The sequence below is a fragment of the Canis lupus genome, chromosome 24 (genome assembly GCF_003254725.2).
Source record: "Canis lupus dingo isolate Sandy chromosome 24, ASM325472v2, whole genome shotgun sequence".
NCBI classification, from domain to species: domain Eukaryota; kingdom Metazoa; phylum Chordata; class Mammalia; order Carnivora; family Canidae; genus Canis; species Canis lupus.
In genome coordinates this window covers 47,515,769-47,531,269 of record NC_064266.1, presented here as the reverse complement: position 1 = coordinate 47,531,269, position 15,501 = coordinate 47,515,769, and the positions used below count along the sequence as shown (strand labels likewise).

The window sequence follows — 15,501 nt, the reverse complement described above, 5'->3', positions numbered from 1 at the left end:
TCGTGCGGGGGCATCTCCTGGGAGGCGCTCTCCCATGGCTGCCTCCTGTCCCCAGTGCTGTGAAGCCATCTACTCCAGTGTGTCCGGCCTTAAGGCTCATCTCGCCAGCTGCAGCAAGGTCAGTGCCCTGGCCCGTTCCCGTGGTGGGTTGGGTGCTCGGCACTCCTAGCCAACCCCTAGAGGTCCCCACACATTGGATGTGTGACCCTACCCCCGTGGGGCAGCCTCCTCCATGAGCCCAGGGACCGCCCAGCGCCTGGTGGCCAGCCCTGCCCAGGACACTCCCGCTCAAAGTTGTTCCGTCCACAGGGGCTCCTTGTCCATGTGGGTGTGAGCACTAACTTGGGCTTGGGGTGAGGGGCTGTGCCCTGGAGCACTTGCCTCTTCTCATTCTCTCCTTATCCGTCACCTTTCCTTAATGGTGGCAACTCAGAGGTCCTGCCACAGAGAAGCTGTGTGGGTCCTTGAAGCCCATCCCCACGAGCTGTGGCTTCCCCGACCCTATAGCTACACAGGTGCAGGAGGAGGGGCAGGTGCCCTGGTTGGGTCTGATGCTTCTGGTCCTGCAAGGATTGGGGGTGGGGTCCAATGTCTGGTGGCCGGCCTGGCCCATGCTTTGCAGGGAGACCACCTGGTGGGGAAGTATTGCTGTCTGCTGTGCCCGAAGGAGTTCAGCTCTGAGAGTGGCGTCAAATATCACATCCTCAAGACCCATGCGGAGGTGGGATGGGCTGGGGGCCTTGCTGGGCCTGGGGCAGATGGGCTGACCCCACAGCGGGGAATGGGCCAGGGTGGGAGTGGCGGAGTAGTCACTTGTGTGGCCTTTGAGGGAGCAGCCAAGGTTAGGAGAGCTGGTGGTTTCCCTTGAGAGCGGCTGCTGGCTTCCCTGGAGGAGCAGAGAAGCCTGGGTGCCCTACCCCCGTGCCCTGCCCGGGCGGCACGCTTCACGTGGGTGCCCTGTCGCTCAGCCGCCTGAGCCATCTGTCTGGCCCCAGGACTCAGCACTCTCCTGTCCCCGGGTCTTCATTGTGGTTTCTTTCCTTTCCAGAACTGGTTTCGAACTTCTGCAGACCCACTTCCCAAACATAGGAGCCAGGACTCGCTGGCACCCAAGAAGGAGGAGAAGAAGAGCCTGGCGGGTGGGAAGAAGCGAGGCCGAAAGCCCAAGGAGCGGACCCCTGAGGAGCCTGCACCCAAGATGCCCCCCCGTCGGGATGACTGGCCCCCAGGAGGCAGAGACAAGGGGGCGCGGGGCTCCACTGGCCGGAAGGCGGGAGCCAGCAAGGCTCCTGAGAAGTGAGCGTGGTGGCTGGCAGGTGGGTGGGGCCCGGTCCCCACGCTGGACGCCAGGTCCACTGCTGAGGGGGGTAGCTGGCTCCAGGACCTCCTGCCCTCTGGGTCTCCACCCCGCACCCACCTGTTCACCTGCCCGGTGGAGGCAGCCAGCCCCTCTCTCTTTCCCGAGGATGGCCCTTCCCCCGTGCAGGCTGTGTAGGGCACACGTGGCGGGGTCCCTTAGGGGAGGGCCCGTGGCAGCCACAGAAGTGCAATAGCGTGGAGGGGCGCTCACGGGCTCGGCAGGGTCTGGGGCCCTGGACGGGCAGGAGGAGGGTCTGCAGCCCAGGCCTCGGTGCCGCAGGGCAGCGCAGGGCGGGCAGGTGGCCTTCACCGTGTGAGCTCCGTGCCCCGTCTGCTTTCTCAGGCCCAAGGCTTGGGGGGTCCTTGGTGACCCGCGGTTCTGGGCTGATGAGGGCACCTGAGCAGCCTCACCTCTCCACCCGACACTGGACCCCAGCACCCCCAGCTACCTCCCAGGACAGGCCCCGAGGCTGACTGCTGCCGTGCTGACCTGACGGCCTGCCCCACCGTGGCCTCCCTCGTCCTTCCGCCTCTGGTTCCTCTGCTTCTGTTCTCTACCTCTCCAGGCCCTCCCCCTACCTGTGCAACCCCTGCTGCGCTTGGGCTCCCGCCCGCTGGCCCCTGGGCACCATGCTGGGTGGGGGTGGCCCTGTTAGCAGGGCACTCCGCCATCCCACGCCCGTGGGTGCTCCCTGCCTGGGACAGGGGGAGGGTCCTGCCCTCACCTGCAGGGCTGCAGGAGGGGGGCCGGGGGCCATGTGGAACACAGCTTTGCCCCCAGTCTCTGGCTTTGTTGCCACCACGGGTCTGGGTCGGGGCAGCCCAGTGGGTTGGGGATGGGCCAGTCTAGGCTCCGGGGTCCACCTGGGGCCCACAGGCATGTGGGGTGTGGACCTGGGGCCCAGCTCCGAGGAGTAACCCTGTGGGAATCAGCCTTCTGTGTGCTGGGCTGGGTTGGCTTGTGGCTGAGCTCCCGTGGGAGCCCCCTCCCCCGTTTTACCTGCCCTTTTGTTTCTGGTTGTGTGGTCTTCTGATCTGAGAGCTGAAGGCCAGAGAGGGGGCCTGGCCGAGGTCACATTGTGTTGGTGGCAGCTCTGTGTTGGGCCCCGAAGGGGATGGCTGGGTCTGCAGGTTGACCAGGGTTCGGGCTGGAGTTCAGGGCACCCAGGGGAGGTGGCCGCACTGCCTCTGGTCGCCTCCCGGGGCCCCGCCTTCCGACTTTGGCAATGTGGGGAGGACGACGATGCTCAGAGCCAGTGGGTTTGGACAGAGGCTGGTTCCCACTGGGGGGTGGGGGGCTGAGGGCTCGGCCTTGCCGATCCTGGACGATGTGAATTTTGATATTTGCCCGTGTGCGTGTGTCTCCTGGGTGTAGTGGATGCCAGTCTTGTTGCTGTGACAAGTAACAACCTTTTTTTTATTCTGTTTTTTATACAAAAACACAACAATCTGACATTTTGGTGCTAAGGGTTTCCTGGTGCCGACGGTGGATCTGGGGGCTGAAGGGGTGTCCCTCCCCTGCTCAGGGAGGCAGTGCTGACTGGGCACCTCTCTGCCCTCCCCCCTCCCGCCCCCCAGCGCCCGTCCTCATCTAGTCCCAGGAGAGGAGGGGCTCCACGTCGGGTCGGCTCTCCTGGTCCTGCAGTAGGGAGACAGCGCCCAGGGGGGCCTTGGGACTCGTCACGCTGTGTGTCTCCAGCTTCTTCCTTCGGCCAAAAGGCTCTGAGTTGGGCAACCCTGGCCTCATGTGTGGGGAGAGGGTGCCAGAGACATGGCCGACCCCAGTCACACACACCTGGATTTGGTGGAAGGGTGGGTGGAGGCATGGGCAGAAGGGGGTGATCCAGTGTCACAGGTCAAGGGAGGGCAGTGGGGGCAGGGCTTCGGACTGCGTGGGCAGAAGGATTTTCTTTTCCGTGTTCTGGGTGTCGTTTGGTATACAGCTGGTGGAGGCAGAGGTGCAGTCAGGCAGCCGCTGCAGGGGCAGGGAGGGGATGCAGGTGCTGGCAGGAGCCCTGGGTGCATTTTGTCCTTGTCACCAATGGCTGGAGGAGGTTGGACCTCAACACCTCTGCTGGGGACGGCCGCCCGCCCCGGCCTCTCAGGTACTTGGCCCTTGGGGAGTGGGGGGCTGGATTTTTGCTGGGGGGTGAGTTTCCAGGTCGCCCCCTGAAGTCCGCAGATGGTCCCTGGTTTGGGAACCCCGCCTAGACGTGTGGGAAGAGGTGGGGTCCTGGATAACTTGATGTTTAGCACTTTAACCCCCTTCTTTGTCTTTAAAGTGGATGTGGGGAGCTGCTGCCAAACGTGGCTGTTGGGTCGGACCCCTCTCCCTTCCTTCCCGCTTCCCTGCCCTGGTGAGCCCGGCTCCAAGGGGCAGCGCCCTGGGGGCCTCAGCGGGGCCTGCCCACCTGCCACTTGGTGGGAATTTGGCGGGGCGGCCCCCTGGCCTTGGCTGACACCTTGGAACGGGAGGGGACTGCAGGGGCAGACCCGGGCCAGGTGGGCGCCCCAGACCCGAGCCGGCGCGGGGCCAGGGCCCTCTCTGAAGATCTACCTCTGGCCCAGCCCGCCCGCCCCACCTCGCCCGAGAGAGGAGAGGGCCGCCGCTTCACACGAACACGGGATGCACTTTATTTGCTTGTGCAAAGGCAGATGAGGGTGTGTCCTCCTGCAGCCGCAGCCCTGCGGCCCCTGGGGTCGCCGGGTCGCCGGGGTCGGGCGGGGGCGGCCAGCACCTCGGGCCTGGCAGCCTCGCAGCCGCGCTTCGGGTCTCTAACGCCAGTTCTCCGTACATAAGTGCATTTTGAAAGAGAGGTTCCAGCTATCACCTGTACCCGTATATATACATATATATTCTATCTACAAAGTGTTTATTTGCAAGATGTTTGACGGTGAGCTCGGGCCCTGCCCGCCGCGTGACCATCTGTCCCCGGTCCTCGTCCCCGGCCCCGGCCCCGGCCCCGGCCCCGGCCCCCGGCGGCGCGGGGCGGGCCATCAGCTGTATGTATTCAATATGACTGTATCGAATAAATGTTTATTGATTCTTTTCCAGGGGCTTGTGCGGCTGCGTTTGTGGGCGAGCGCGGGTGGGAGGCCGGACTACGAGTCCCGGCATGCGCGGCCGCACGGCCTCCTGGGACTTGTAGTTCGCGGGCGCGCGCCGGCCGTGCGCGGCGCCGAGCCCGGAACTACGGCTCCCGGGGCCCCGTGCGGCCGCCCGCAGCTCCGCGGCCCGCGGCCCGCGCCCCGCGCCCAGGCCTCCGAGCTCCATGGCGGCGCCCCCAGCCTCCGCGGACGCGCCCCGCTCGCCGCCGCCGCCGCCGCCGCCGCCGCCCGCCGCCGGAGACGGGCCCGACCGGCCGGCGGACAGGAGCGAGCCCGCGCGCGAGGACTGGTAGGCGCGGCGAGCAGGGGCTGGGGCTGCGCACGCGCCCTCGCGTCCCGGGGGGGCGGGTTCCCGGGAGCCGAGTCGCTCTGCCCCGGGCTCGGCGGCGGGACCCCGGGCTCGGCCCCCGTCGCGCCGCCCCCCGAGGCTCCGGGAGGCCCAGCGGGCGCCGGGGCGGGGGCCGGGGCGGGGGCCGGGCCCCCCTCCCCGCGCCCTCGGGTCTGGCTCCTCGGGGCGGGAATGCCGCGCGCGGGGTCTCGGGGGCGCGGGGCCGCACGGTCGCACCTGCCCGCGAAGCACCCCGAGCGCCCCGGGAGCCGCAGGTCACGCCCAGGTCACGCCGGGGCGCCTCAGCGAGGCCGGAGGGCTCCACCCGGGCGGGGACCCGAGCGCTGCCTCCGTGCGCCCCGGCCCAGAGCCTCCAGGCCCCCCGGCCGCGCTGCCCGCTGCTTCCCCTCCGGGCGGCCCGGCCCAGCGGTTTGCGCCCCTTCCGTCGCCTCCCGGTGCTCCTCGAGGGCCCGCCCGCGAGCACGGGGACCGGGGGCTCCTTGAGGGAGCACGGGCGCTAGCGGTGCCCCCGGGCAGCCTCCGGATGCGGCCCAGGCGGGCGGGCTCTGCAGCTTTGGGAACAGGGAGGAGGCGGGCTGGGCCCGGAGCAGCAGGAACCAGGAGGCTGGGAAGGGGCCCTGCGAGCCTCCCGAGCCCGTGGCACTCCCTCCGGGGCCGTAGCCTCCCAGCCCGCCAGTGCTTCGTGGGCTGAGAGCGCTGCTGCTGCCTCCGTGCCTGAGCCAGTCCGGGATCCCCGGGGCCTGGCCCCAGCCGTCAACCCCGCCTGCCTCCGTCTAGCCTCCCATTTGCTCACCCACCAAACTTCCCTAAACCGAGCAGGGTGTTGGGTACGAGTGGAGGCCCTGGTGCTGCAGGCCCGACCCTGCAGGCCTACCCAGGGCCGCACCAGCCTCCGAAGCGTGGACCAGCCCCTGAACCATGGGGTCCAGGCCAGGGGTCAGCAGAGAAGAGCTCTCGTGAGCCGGGATGGGCGGTTCGGCCCTCCCTCCAGGCGCCTCTGCACTGGGGGGCACACGCCCTTGTGACCTGGGCGGCCAGGAGAGGCTGCTCCCGAGGCAGCTCCCAGGAGTGCCTGCGCTCAGGTGTGTGGGCCTCCTTCCCTGAGCCTCCGTGTGGTTCAAAGCCAAGTCAGGGGGAAAGCTGGAAAGGAGCCCAGGGAGGGGCTGAAGGAGTGCAGACCCCTTTGCACGCTGCAGCCTAGATTCCCGGGCCGAGCCCCACCTCCCTCCTGCTGCTGGACAGTGGCCCGTGCCCTGGCTGGGGCGCCGAGCCTACCCCGTGGGGGCGGGGCGGGCGGCTCGAGTGTCAGGCTTGTTTGCTGTTTGCGCCTCTGGAAGGCACCTTGGGGCCAGGGGTGTGACGCAGGGTTCAGCCCCGAGGCTCAGCGACGCTGGGCCCCAAGACACTCTGATTTCCCTGTTGTGCCACGAGTGGGTAGGAGGGGGTCGGTTCTGTAGTCCCAAGCAGGCCTGGGGTCTGGAGTTCTAGGAGGGGTGCACCGCGGTCCTTCCAGGCCTGGGCCAGCGGGACAGCAGCCAGTGCCCAGGAGGGGCAGTTGACAGCCAGGGCCGGCCAGGGCCGCTCGGCAGTGTTCTTCTCGGCAGGGTCAGTGCTATTAATATCGGGAGTGCACGCAGCCCCGCCGGGTGATCCTCTTAATGCCTGGATCCTCGGCCCCGGAGGCCGCCAGCGAGCACTGTTCTTCCTCGGACCGCACCGGCTCCGCACCTGCCCTGCGGCCTCCCAGCCCTGGGGGGCGGCTCCTGAGCGGTCCTGGGGGGGCCGCTGTGTGTCTGAGTGGCACAGGGGATGTTCCTGCAGACTCCGGGGCTCGCCCTGCCGTCCGCTATCCCCTGCCCCAGCCATGAGCAGCCCCCCAGCTTACCCTGGCATCAGGATCTCGGGGTGCTGGGCCCTTGGAGCGGAAGGCAGGTGAGTGGCAGGCCTGTGTCTCCCGCAGCTGTGGTGAGGCGACTGCCTTTGCTGTGTCGTGGCCGCTCGCAGACGTCAGGAGACTGGGTAGGTGCCCTCGAGGGGCCAGGCAGGGCTGGCCGCGAGCAGGGACTCGTTTTGCGTGGGGCTCTCTGTTTCAGGTGAGTCTCTGTCCCTGGTGGCTCGGAACCCGTCGGCTTGAAATTACTTTTTGTCCCTGTAGCGAGAAGCACCCCGTCCACGTGTAGACTCGGAAAGGAGATTTTTGGGGTGACCTTCCCATTTCCAGGGTCGTGTCGCTGAGAAAATGGGGTGAGGCTTGCGCTGAGGTCACAGTGAGGCTTCGTCCCTGGTTCCCAGAGAGAGATGGGGCTTTGGAGAAGGCGGCGGAGCCGGGCTTGGCTGCACACCCGCCCCGGGGCCGGTCAGACCCACGTGGGGCGGGTTTCTGGCAAAGCTCTCTCTGGCCTACTTTCCCCTTTTCCTGGCGCATGGGCACTCTTCCCTGGGACGGTGTCTGCCCCAGGCGTTGGCAGCATGGGCCTCAGAGGTCGCCGGCAGCGGTGGCCGTCACTACCTCGTAGGACAAGGGGTGTTCGCAGGTAGGGAATAGAGTTTCCTGCTGGAGAGGCCAGGCCCCTGCCCCGAGGTGAGAAGCAGGGGGATGGGCGCCATCGGGGCCAGGCCTGCGCCCCCGCCCCGCTCCCCATCCGGCTGTGCACGCGGGAGGTCAGGAGGTCAGCCGGTGGTGGGCCCTCCTCCTTTGCAGTGGGTTGTCCGCTAGGGTTGTCTCCCAGGAGGCACGGGGACGGGCTGGGCTGCCCCTCGTCCCCTCCAGGGCCACCGAGAAGCTGCCAGGCGGCTCCACTGTCCCCACTTGGGCCATCTGCCACCTGCGGGGAGGCAGCGCCTGGGAGCCCTGGGGCTGGTGGGGGTGGGCGCTGCCCCCCAGTGTGAGGCGCGTGTCCTGGCCGCCACCTCTTGGTCCGCGCTCCCTCCAGGCTCCCCACCCCCGCCCGTCCATCCCTTGGGCCGAGTCTGCGTTGTCCTCGGGGCTCTCGAGCGCGCCACCGCCGCTGCGACCTGTCGTGCTTCTGGCTTTAGCTGGTTCCCCCCACTGCCTCGTACCCCCAGACATTCGAGTGAGCAAGTGTCCTCCTGGCTCCGGGCGCACAGCCGGGAGGGCCGGCGCGCCGCAGGTGCAGATGCCCAGGCTGTTCCACAGGCAGGAAGGTACTTCCGGGGCCCTCACCGGGCACCCCGTGTCCTGGCGTTGCCGGTGGCCATGGCGGTGGCAGGCCGGAGACAGGCCGCGGCTTGGTCCGAGCTGCTGAGTTGCAGCGGGGCGGAAGGCCTGACCCCGGTCCCCAGGGCGATCCTGGCCCGTCTGTGCCCCCCCACGCACATAGGCCGCGTGTGCACTGAGCAGTGTGTGTCGGCTGGTTGCACGAGTGGGCTCACGCCGTGGCTGTCGGCTTTCCCGACTCCCCGGCCTCGAGGACGCTCTCCTGCGTCGTCAGGCTCCCATTCGAGCCCCGGAGCAGTGGTCACGGGGCCCGGGGCCCGCGTGCTGGCCAGGCCGTGTCGCAGGAAGCTTCTTGCAGGGACCCACTTGCCCAGTGCGTCCCCGTGACTCGCTACACTTTGTTCCCGCCCGCCGGGGCCACCTCCTGCCCTGAGGCCCCAGAGCAGGCCCGGGATCCTTTGGCCGGCCCCACGTCTCTGTTCCCCGAGCGGGTCCTGGCCCTGCGGCCACCCTGACAGCAGGCTTTGGTGACCAGGTTGTCAGCACAGACGCTGAGCAGGCCTCAAGCAGACACTGCCCCCAGGTGGCCCCTCGGCCACATCGAGTCCCCCCAGAGCTGTCACTGCTGGGATTTGGGGCCTGAGCCAGCGGTCACACCGTGCTGCTCAGGAGCTGACGGAGAAGTCAGCGTGCCACCTGGGGACGAGCGGCACAGCTGCTGTCCTAACCCTTCCCCAGATTGGGTTTTCCAGCCCCCGGCCCCTGGGACTGGCGCCTTCTCTGCCTGCAGGGTGCTGGAGGGCGGAAGCGAGGGCTCCCCTGCGGGCCTGCCAGCCCAGGACTGCACCCCGCGCCCTGCGCCCCGCCCTCTCAGCCGCCCTGCCAGCGCTCTCTGTCCCAGAGCCCACGGGGTGGCAGGGGTCGGCCCTGACAAGACAACAGGGCTCTCCAGAGAGTGTCGTGGGGCGGAGCGCAGTCCCTGATGGGTCCCGACGGCCCGTGGGGTGCCCCCCCACCCGAGGGGCCAGCAGCCAGCCCGGACGGCACTCCTCCTTTCCCCCAGTGTTCGCTCCCCCGCACTGCTGCGGGCAGTGACAGTCCCAGGCCCGCCCCCCGTGAGGGGGCTGCAGGAGCTTTCGTGTGCTCCCCGGCCCACGGGGTGGGGGGTTTCCCGCGGCCACACAAGCTGACACGTGGCTGACACGGGGGGGGGGGTGGGGGGGGGCAGCCGGCGGACCTGGGCAGAGGCGAGTGCGTCCTCTTCCTCTGCAGCAGCAACGCGGAATCCTTGGACAGGCTCCTCCCACCCGTGGGTGCCAGACGCTCACCCCGGAAGCGCACCACCAGCCAGTGCAAGTCTGAGCCCCCCCTGCTGCGCACCAGCAAGCGCACCATCTACACGGCCGGCCGGCCGCCCTGGTACAACGAGCACGGCACGCAGTCCAAGGAGGCCTTTGCCATTGGTGAGCGAGGCTCGTGGGCGGGAGGCCAGGGCCGGGCGGGCCCCGCCACCGAACACCCGACTGGCGTTGCCACTAACGCGACTGCCTTGCCCGCCCCGGGGAGCGTGGGGCGGAGGCTGGCATCCCAGCTGGAAGGCAGTGCTGGCCCTGCAGCCAGGGCAGAGCATGAGCCCGTCCCGGGGGCCGGCCGCACCGCCCGCTCCGGCCCTCTCTGCCCCTTGCCACAGGCCTGGGCGGTGGCAGCGCCTCGGGGAAGACCACCGTGGCCCGGATGATCATCGAGGCCCTGGACGTGCCCTGGGTGGTCCTGCTGTCCATGGACTCCTTCTACAAGGTGGGGAGCACGGCCTGCGCGGGTGGGAGGTCCTGCCCTGCCCCCCCGCCCCCCCGCCCCCCGCCTGGAGGCCACAGAGCCCCCGCTGCTCCCCCCACAGGTGCTCACCACGCAGCAGCAGGAGCAGGCTGCCCACAACAACTTCAACTTTGACCACCCAGACGCCTTTGACTTTGACCTCATCGTGTCCACCCTCAAGAAGCTGAAACAGGGCAAGAGCGTGAAGGTGCCCGTCTACGACTTCACCACGCACAGCCGGAAGAAGGACTGGGTAGGCCCGTGGGCTCGGGCTGCGCCTGCCCGCCTGGGAGCGCGGCAGGCTGGCGGGCAACACACTGCACGGTTCCCTTGCAGAAAACCCTCTACGGTGCAAACGTCATCATCTTCGAGGGCATCATGGCCTTTGCTGACAAGACGTTGCTGGAGGTGAGGGCAGGGCTTGCGGCCGCCGGGACGCCCGTCCCTACTCAGCTCCCTGCTCCGCTTGTCGTTCTAACCCAGGCCCAGCCACTTGCTCTGCCCTTGTGGCGCGTGGTCACCTGTCCCATCCCTGTGGTGCAGGTGCCGGGTACTGGGGGATACAGGGCTGCCCTCCGGAGAGTGGGTCAAGGACGCTTGGTGAAGTGAGAACGGAAACGCCCTCGGTGGGGGGGGGCGTGCATAGCTCCGTCCTTCCTGCCAGGCCTGCTGGGGGCGGCCCCCCTCCTGCCCCCACCGAGGTCCATGAGGAAGGCCTGTGCCCACAGCCAGCCGTGCTCCGGTCCCTGTAGTTCTGAGGCCAGTGAGTTTGGGCTCGGGCTCAGGGGACCCTGTTGGCAGCCATGCAGCAGTGCGCAGCCCCCCAGGAGCACCTTCAGGACCAGACCTGAACTCACTAAGCCCAAGAACTGTGGTGGGGGGAGAACGAGTCCCCAGTCCCTGGGAGCGCGTGTGACGGCACACAGATGGCAGATGACCCACAGTCACGGCACCAGGTGCATCCTGCCTCTGCAGCCACTGTCCCCCGCTGGACAGCAGCCCCCCAGCATGTACATGGCCCCACACGCTTCCCCACCCCCATGCACACTGCCAGCTGGACCTGCGAGGTGCCCCAAGGCCTGGTCTGTTCCCAGGCCAGCGCCCAAGCCAGAGGTCTTTGCAGGAGCTGGTCCCCGTGTCATCCACACTGGCCCTGCTGGTGCCGCACCCTGCTCAGCACCTTGCTCTCCCCATCTAGCTCCTGGACATGAAGATCTTCGTGGACACAGACTCTGATATCCGCCTCGTGCGGCGGCTGCGCCGGGACATTAGTGAGCGAGGCCGAGACATCGAGGGTGTCATCAAACAGTATAACAAGTTTGTCAAACCTGCCTTTGACCAGTACATCCAGCCCACCATGCGCGTGGCGGACATCGTGGTGCCTTGGGGTGAGCCTGCAGAGCTGCCTGCCCTTGGGAACGTGGGCAGGTGGAGCCTTGGTCACCCAAGTCACCCTCCTAACCTGTCCCATCCCAGGGAGCGGGAACACGGTGGCCATCGACTTGATCGTGCAGCACATGCACAGCCAGCTGGAGGAGGTGAGCCCCCGGGCCAGGTTCCCGGGTCCCCGTAGCCCACCAGGCCCCACTCCCTGCTCCCCTGCCATCACCACCCACAGACACCTGCTCTGCAGCCCCTGTGTGTCTGCTGTCCCCTGCCATGTCCCTGCTCGGTCAGCCCCCGGCCCTTGGTGCTGGCAGAGGCAGCTGGATTCCCTGAGGAAGTAGGGGTGCAGAGGAGCCTCCCGGGCTGAGCTGAGCCTTGAGTGGAAGGCTACACTCCCGTCCCTCCTAAGCCTTCGGGGGCCATTGGGTTGTAGTGCTGAGCCCCACATCCTGAGCACTCCCAGAGGGATGCCTCAAGCTGAAGTTACGTGCCCTGGGCTGGCCAAGGGCACCTCCACTCTGGGCAGGCATCAAGGTGGGGTGCTGGAGGCCTGAGGTCTGAGGAGCGGAGCCCCAGGAGCCCCAGCTCTTACTGCCCAGACCAGACAGTGCCCAGGTTACAGGCTCCCTCCTGTGGTCAGCGGCCACCTGGGACTAACCCTTGGGACTGTGGCCGGTCCGTTCCTGGGTGGGGTGGCCTGGCCGGCCAAGGTGCACAGTGGCCACCGGCGGTGCTGTCCGGTGACTGCGAGGTGAGCGGTGCTACCGCCACTGACGTGCCGTCCCCATTCCCTTGTGCCTCCCCGTGTCGCTGCCGCAGCGTGAGCTCAGTGTCAGGTAAGACTTCCCACACCTGTCTGCACGGACGGAGGCATTTCCAACATCTGCTGGCAGCTCGGAATTTGGGTTGTCACCTGGGCAGGTGGGAGGGTCCTCTCCTGTCATGCCCATCCCCTGTGGCAGCCCTGCCCCAGGAACAGAAAGGATGGTGTGGTGGCCCCCATGCTGCTTTTGTCTGTCTTTGCTGCCAGATGAGGAAACTAAGGCACAGAGAGTTTAAGGGACTTGCCCAGGACCACACAGTGCCCCGACCACACTGGTGAGACCTCTCTGGAGGCCTCTCCCCAACAGGGGCTGGTTGCATGGGGTCTGACGCCAGAGGGCACAGAAGCAGCACTGCTGGCCCCGCCCAGGTCAGTGGTCACAGGCATGTCCCTCAGCAGCCAGAGGGACCTTTGCCTGATCTGAGGGTCCAGTCTGGACTCCCCCAGATGGTGGTGAGGCCCCAGCCCCCTGCCCCCTGCCCACTCTGGCCCTGCACCCAGGGCACAGAGGACCAGGAGGAGCTCCGAGTGCACCCGGGGCCCATGAGAACGAACGAAGCCCCCGTCCCACAGTGTCCAGCACGAATGACCTGCCTTTAGCCTGGGCTTTCTGGACTCGGGAAGCACAGAGAGACCCTCCGGGTCATGCTTGGGACCTTGAAGCTGCTGCACTGGGAGTGCCTCCAGGGCCACTTGCTGCCCTCGCAGGAGTCCCCGCTGGCTCCCCTCCAGACCCGGGCACCTGCAGGTCTTACCCTGTCAGGCCCTCTGGAAGCCTTCGTGGCCGGAATAGTTTCCAGGGTCGCAAACTTGGAAAAAGGCCTAAACGCAGCGGGCTGCTTCCCTTCTCTGGCCGAGGTGGCGGCTGCGGGCGCGCAGGGCACAGGCGGGTGGCCGGGGGGCTGCTGGCCTCCCTCCCGAGCCCCGGCGGCGGAGCGCAGAGCCTCGGTCTCCCTGCCGCCCCGCCACCTGCCTCTTCTAACCCTCAGGCCGGCTGCTGGCCGCCGGGACCGCTCCCTTGCTAAATGGTCTTTTTCTCTTCTTTTCCTCCTCTTTGTAAACCCCTGGGTTTCCTGCCCTGTTCCCTCCCTGAACACACTCTTCACCTGGCGAGTAGAGGAAGCTGCGCTGGGATATGTGAGGACAGAGTGCGCGCTGCTCGCGGTGCTGTGCTGTGCGCTGTGTGCGCGGGCTGCTCCCCACGCCCCGCCCGCCCCGGCTCGCACCTACGCTTCCCTTCCCCGCTCGGCCCCGCCCCGGCTCGCTCCTGCGCTGACCGCCCCCGGCTCGGCTCCGCCCTCCCTGGCCTCGCCCCCTCGGCCCCGCCCCCTCTCCCCGCCCTTTTCTCGGCCCCACCCCGCCCCCGGCTCGCTCCTGCGCTTTCCCTCTCCCGGCTCGGCTTGGTCCCGCCCTCCCCAGCTCCGCTCCTCCCCTCTGCCCTCCTGGCTCCTCCTCTCTCCTCGGCCCCGCCCCTCTGCTCTCCTGACTCCTCTACTCCGGGCCCCGCCCCTCCCCGGCTCGGCCCCGCCCCTCTGCTCTCCTGACTCCTCTCTACTGGCTCCGCCTCTCCCCGGCTCCGCCCCGCCCCTCCCCGGCTCCGCCCCGCTCCTTTGCTCTCCTGAGTCCTCTCTACTCTCCGGGCCCCGCCCCTCCCCGGCTCGGCCCCGCCCCGGCCCCGCCCCGCCCCCACCCTAGGCCTGGTGCGGCGGGGCGGGCCTGCAGACTCGCCCGCGTCCCCCGAGGGGCTGCGCGTCATCCGGAGGGAGGGGCTGGGCGGGGCTTGGCTCTGAGGCTCAGCTGTGGCCCAGAGACACGACCTGGGGCCGAGTCCCTCGCCCGCCCGCCCGCCCACGGCGCGGCCCCCGTCTGCCGTCCCCGAGCCCGCGCAGGAGGGGGTCGGGGCTGGGAGGGGGCTCGCACCGCAGCCCCGCGCTTCCCCACCCACCCGAGGGTCAGCTGCTCTGCTCGCCCCCGCCTGGCGGGGCGACTCGGGGGTTGGGCCCCGCAGATCAGCCACGGGGAGGCGGCGGCCCTCGCCTGCACACGTCCCTGGCCCCGTCACCTGCGCCCCCTACACTGTCAGTGTCCGGAGGGGGAGGACGGGGCCCTGGGGGAAGACCCCCCCTTCTTGAGTCCCCACGGTTTGTGTTCCCAGGGCCGCGCTGGCCTCGGCGCACCAGTGCCACCCCCTGCCCCGGACGCTGAGTGTCCTCAAGAGCACGCCGCAGGTGCGGGGCATGCACACCATCATCAGGTGAGGGCCCTGGCGAGGGGCGAGGGGCGAGGTGGCCCCGCGGCCCGCACCCGGCCTAACCCCGCCGTCCGCAGGGACAAGGAGACCAGCCGCGACGAGTTCATCTTCTACTCCAAGAGGCTGATGCGGCTGCTCATCGAGCACGCGCTCTCCTTCCTGCCCTTCCAGGTGCGGGGCGGGGGCGGGCGGGGGCCGGGCCGGGCCGGGGCGGGGCGGGGGCGGCTCCCCGGCTCACGAGCGCCCCCGCCCTCCGTCGCAGGACTGCGTCGTGCAGACCCCGCAGGGGCAGGACTACGCGGGCAAGTGCTACGCGGGGAAGCAGGTAGCAGTGGGGCGCGGGCGGGCGGGCAGCCGGGGCGGTGGGGGTCGGGCCAGCCCGCCGCGCCGCTCAACGCCCCGCGCCCCTGCCCCGCAGATCACGGGCGTGTCCATCCTGCGAGCGGGTGAGACCATGGAGCCGGCGCTGCGGGCCGTGTGCAAAGACGTGCGCATCGGCACGATCCTCATCCAGACCAACCAGCACACCGGGGAGCCCGAGGTGGGGCGAGGCCCGGGGGGGCGGGGGCCCGAGGCCGGGGGGGGGCGCGGCCCGAGGGCAGCTCCGGGCTGCCTGTGACCCTGGCCGCGTGCAGCTCCACTACCTGCGGCTGCCCAAGGACATCAGCGACGACCACGTGATCCTGATGGACTGCACCGTGTCCACGGGCGCTGCGGCCATGATGGCGGTGCGCGTGCTGCTGGTGAGTGGGCCGCGGGGGGCGGGGCGGGGCGGGGCGGGGCGGGGCTCACCGGCGGCCCCCGCAGGACCACGACGTGCCTGAGGACAAGATCTTCCTGCTGTCGCTGCTCATGGCGGAGATGGGCGTCCACTCGGTGGCCTACGCGTTCCCGCGAGTGCGGATCATCACCACGGCCGTGGACAAGCGCGTCAACGACCTGTTCCGCATCATCCCGGGCATCGGTGAGGCCGCGGCGCTCATCAGCGGTGGGCGGGGCCTGCAGGCCGAGCCGCCACCGCAGGGGCCTGCTTGTCTCCAGGTAACTTCGGTGACCGCTACTTTGGGACGGACGCGGCGCCCGACGGCAGCGACGAGGAGGAAGCGGCGTCCACCAGCTAGCTCCCGCGAGCCTCCGGCCTCGCCCGCACAGACGTCCTTGCTTTGATTGAAAAGGATGTTCACGCTGTAACCTGCTCCACACATTTTATAAAGTAAAGTTTAGGAAAACGA

The 15,501-nt window shown here is 68.7% G+C and overlaps 2 protein-coding genes across 22 annotated transcripts in view; both read left to right on the top strand.

Annotated features, from left to right (window-relative positions):
* Positions 1–4,413, top strand: part of ZNF512B (zinc finger protein 512B) — a 12,399-nt gene extending 7,986 nt beyond the window's left edge. For 4 of the 7 annotated variants that reach the window (XM_049100445.1, XM_035705657.2, XM_049100447.1 and 1 more), the window contains exons 15-18: positions 56–118; positions 623–721; positions 1,049–1,296; positions 1,703–4,413. In XM_049100445.1, coding sequence (XP_048956402.1) covers positions 56–118; positions 623–721; positions 1,049–1,296; positions 1,703–1,760 — 468 coding nt within the window. In that variant the 3' untranslated portion in view covers positions 1,761–4,413. Of the gene's footprint in view, positions 1–55; positions 119–622; positions 722–1,048; positions 1,317–1,702 lie in introns of all 7 variants that reach the window. The other 3 variants (XM_049100446.1, XM_025470752.3, XR_007405570.1) reach the window with 2 other exon arrangements.
* On the top strand, positions 4,374–15,501 carry UCKL1 (uridine-cytidine kinase 1 like 1). 15 transcript variants are annotated; one of them, XM_049100450.1, is made up of 16 exons: positions 4,374–4,756; positions 6,777–6,909; positions 9,267–9,457; positions 9,685–9,791; positions 9,892–10,062; positions 10,146–10,217; positions 11,008–11,197; positions 11,286–11,347; positions 12,015–12,031; positions 14,174–14,272; positions 14,347–14,440; positions 14,532–14,594; positions 14,688–14,810; positions 14,905–15,012; positions 15,077–15,233; positions 15,311–15,501. In XM_049100450.1, exons 1-16 carry the CDS (start codon positions 4,393–4,395, stop codon positions 15,388–15,390), a joined length of 2,031 nt encoding a protein of 676 aa, XP_048956407.1. In that variant the 5' UTR covers positions 4,374–4,392; the 3' UTR covers positions 15,391–15,501. The 15 variants fall into 15 exon arrangements, with proteins under 15 accessions (XP_048956407.1, XP_048956408.1, XP_025326543.1 ...); XM_049100451.1 differs by lacking the exon at positions 6,777–6,909 and adding an exon at positions 13,136–13,192 and having other exon boundaries at positions 4,601–4,756; XM_049100452.1 differs by lacking the exon at positions 6,777–6,909 and adding an exon at positions 13,136–13,192 and having other exon boundaries at positions 4,617–4,756; positions 9,270–9,457.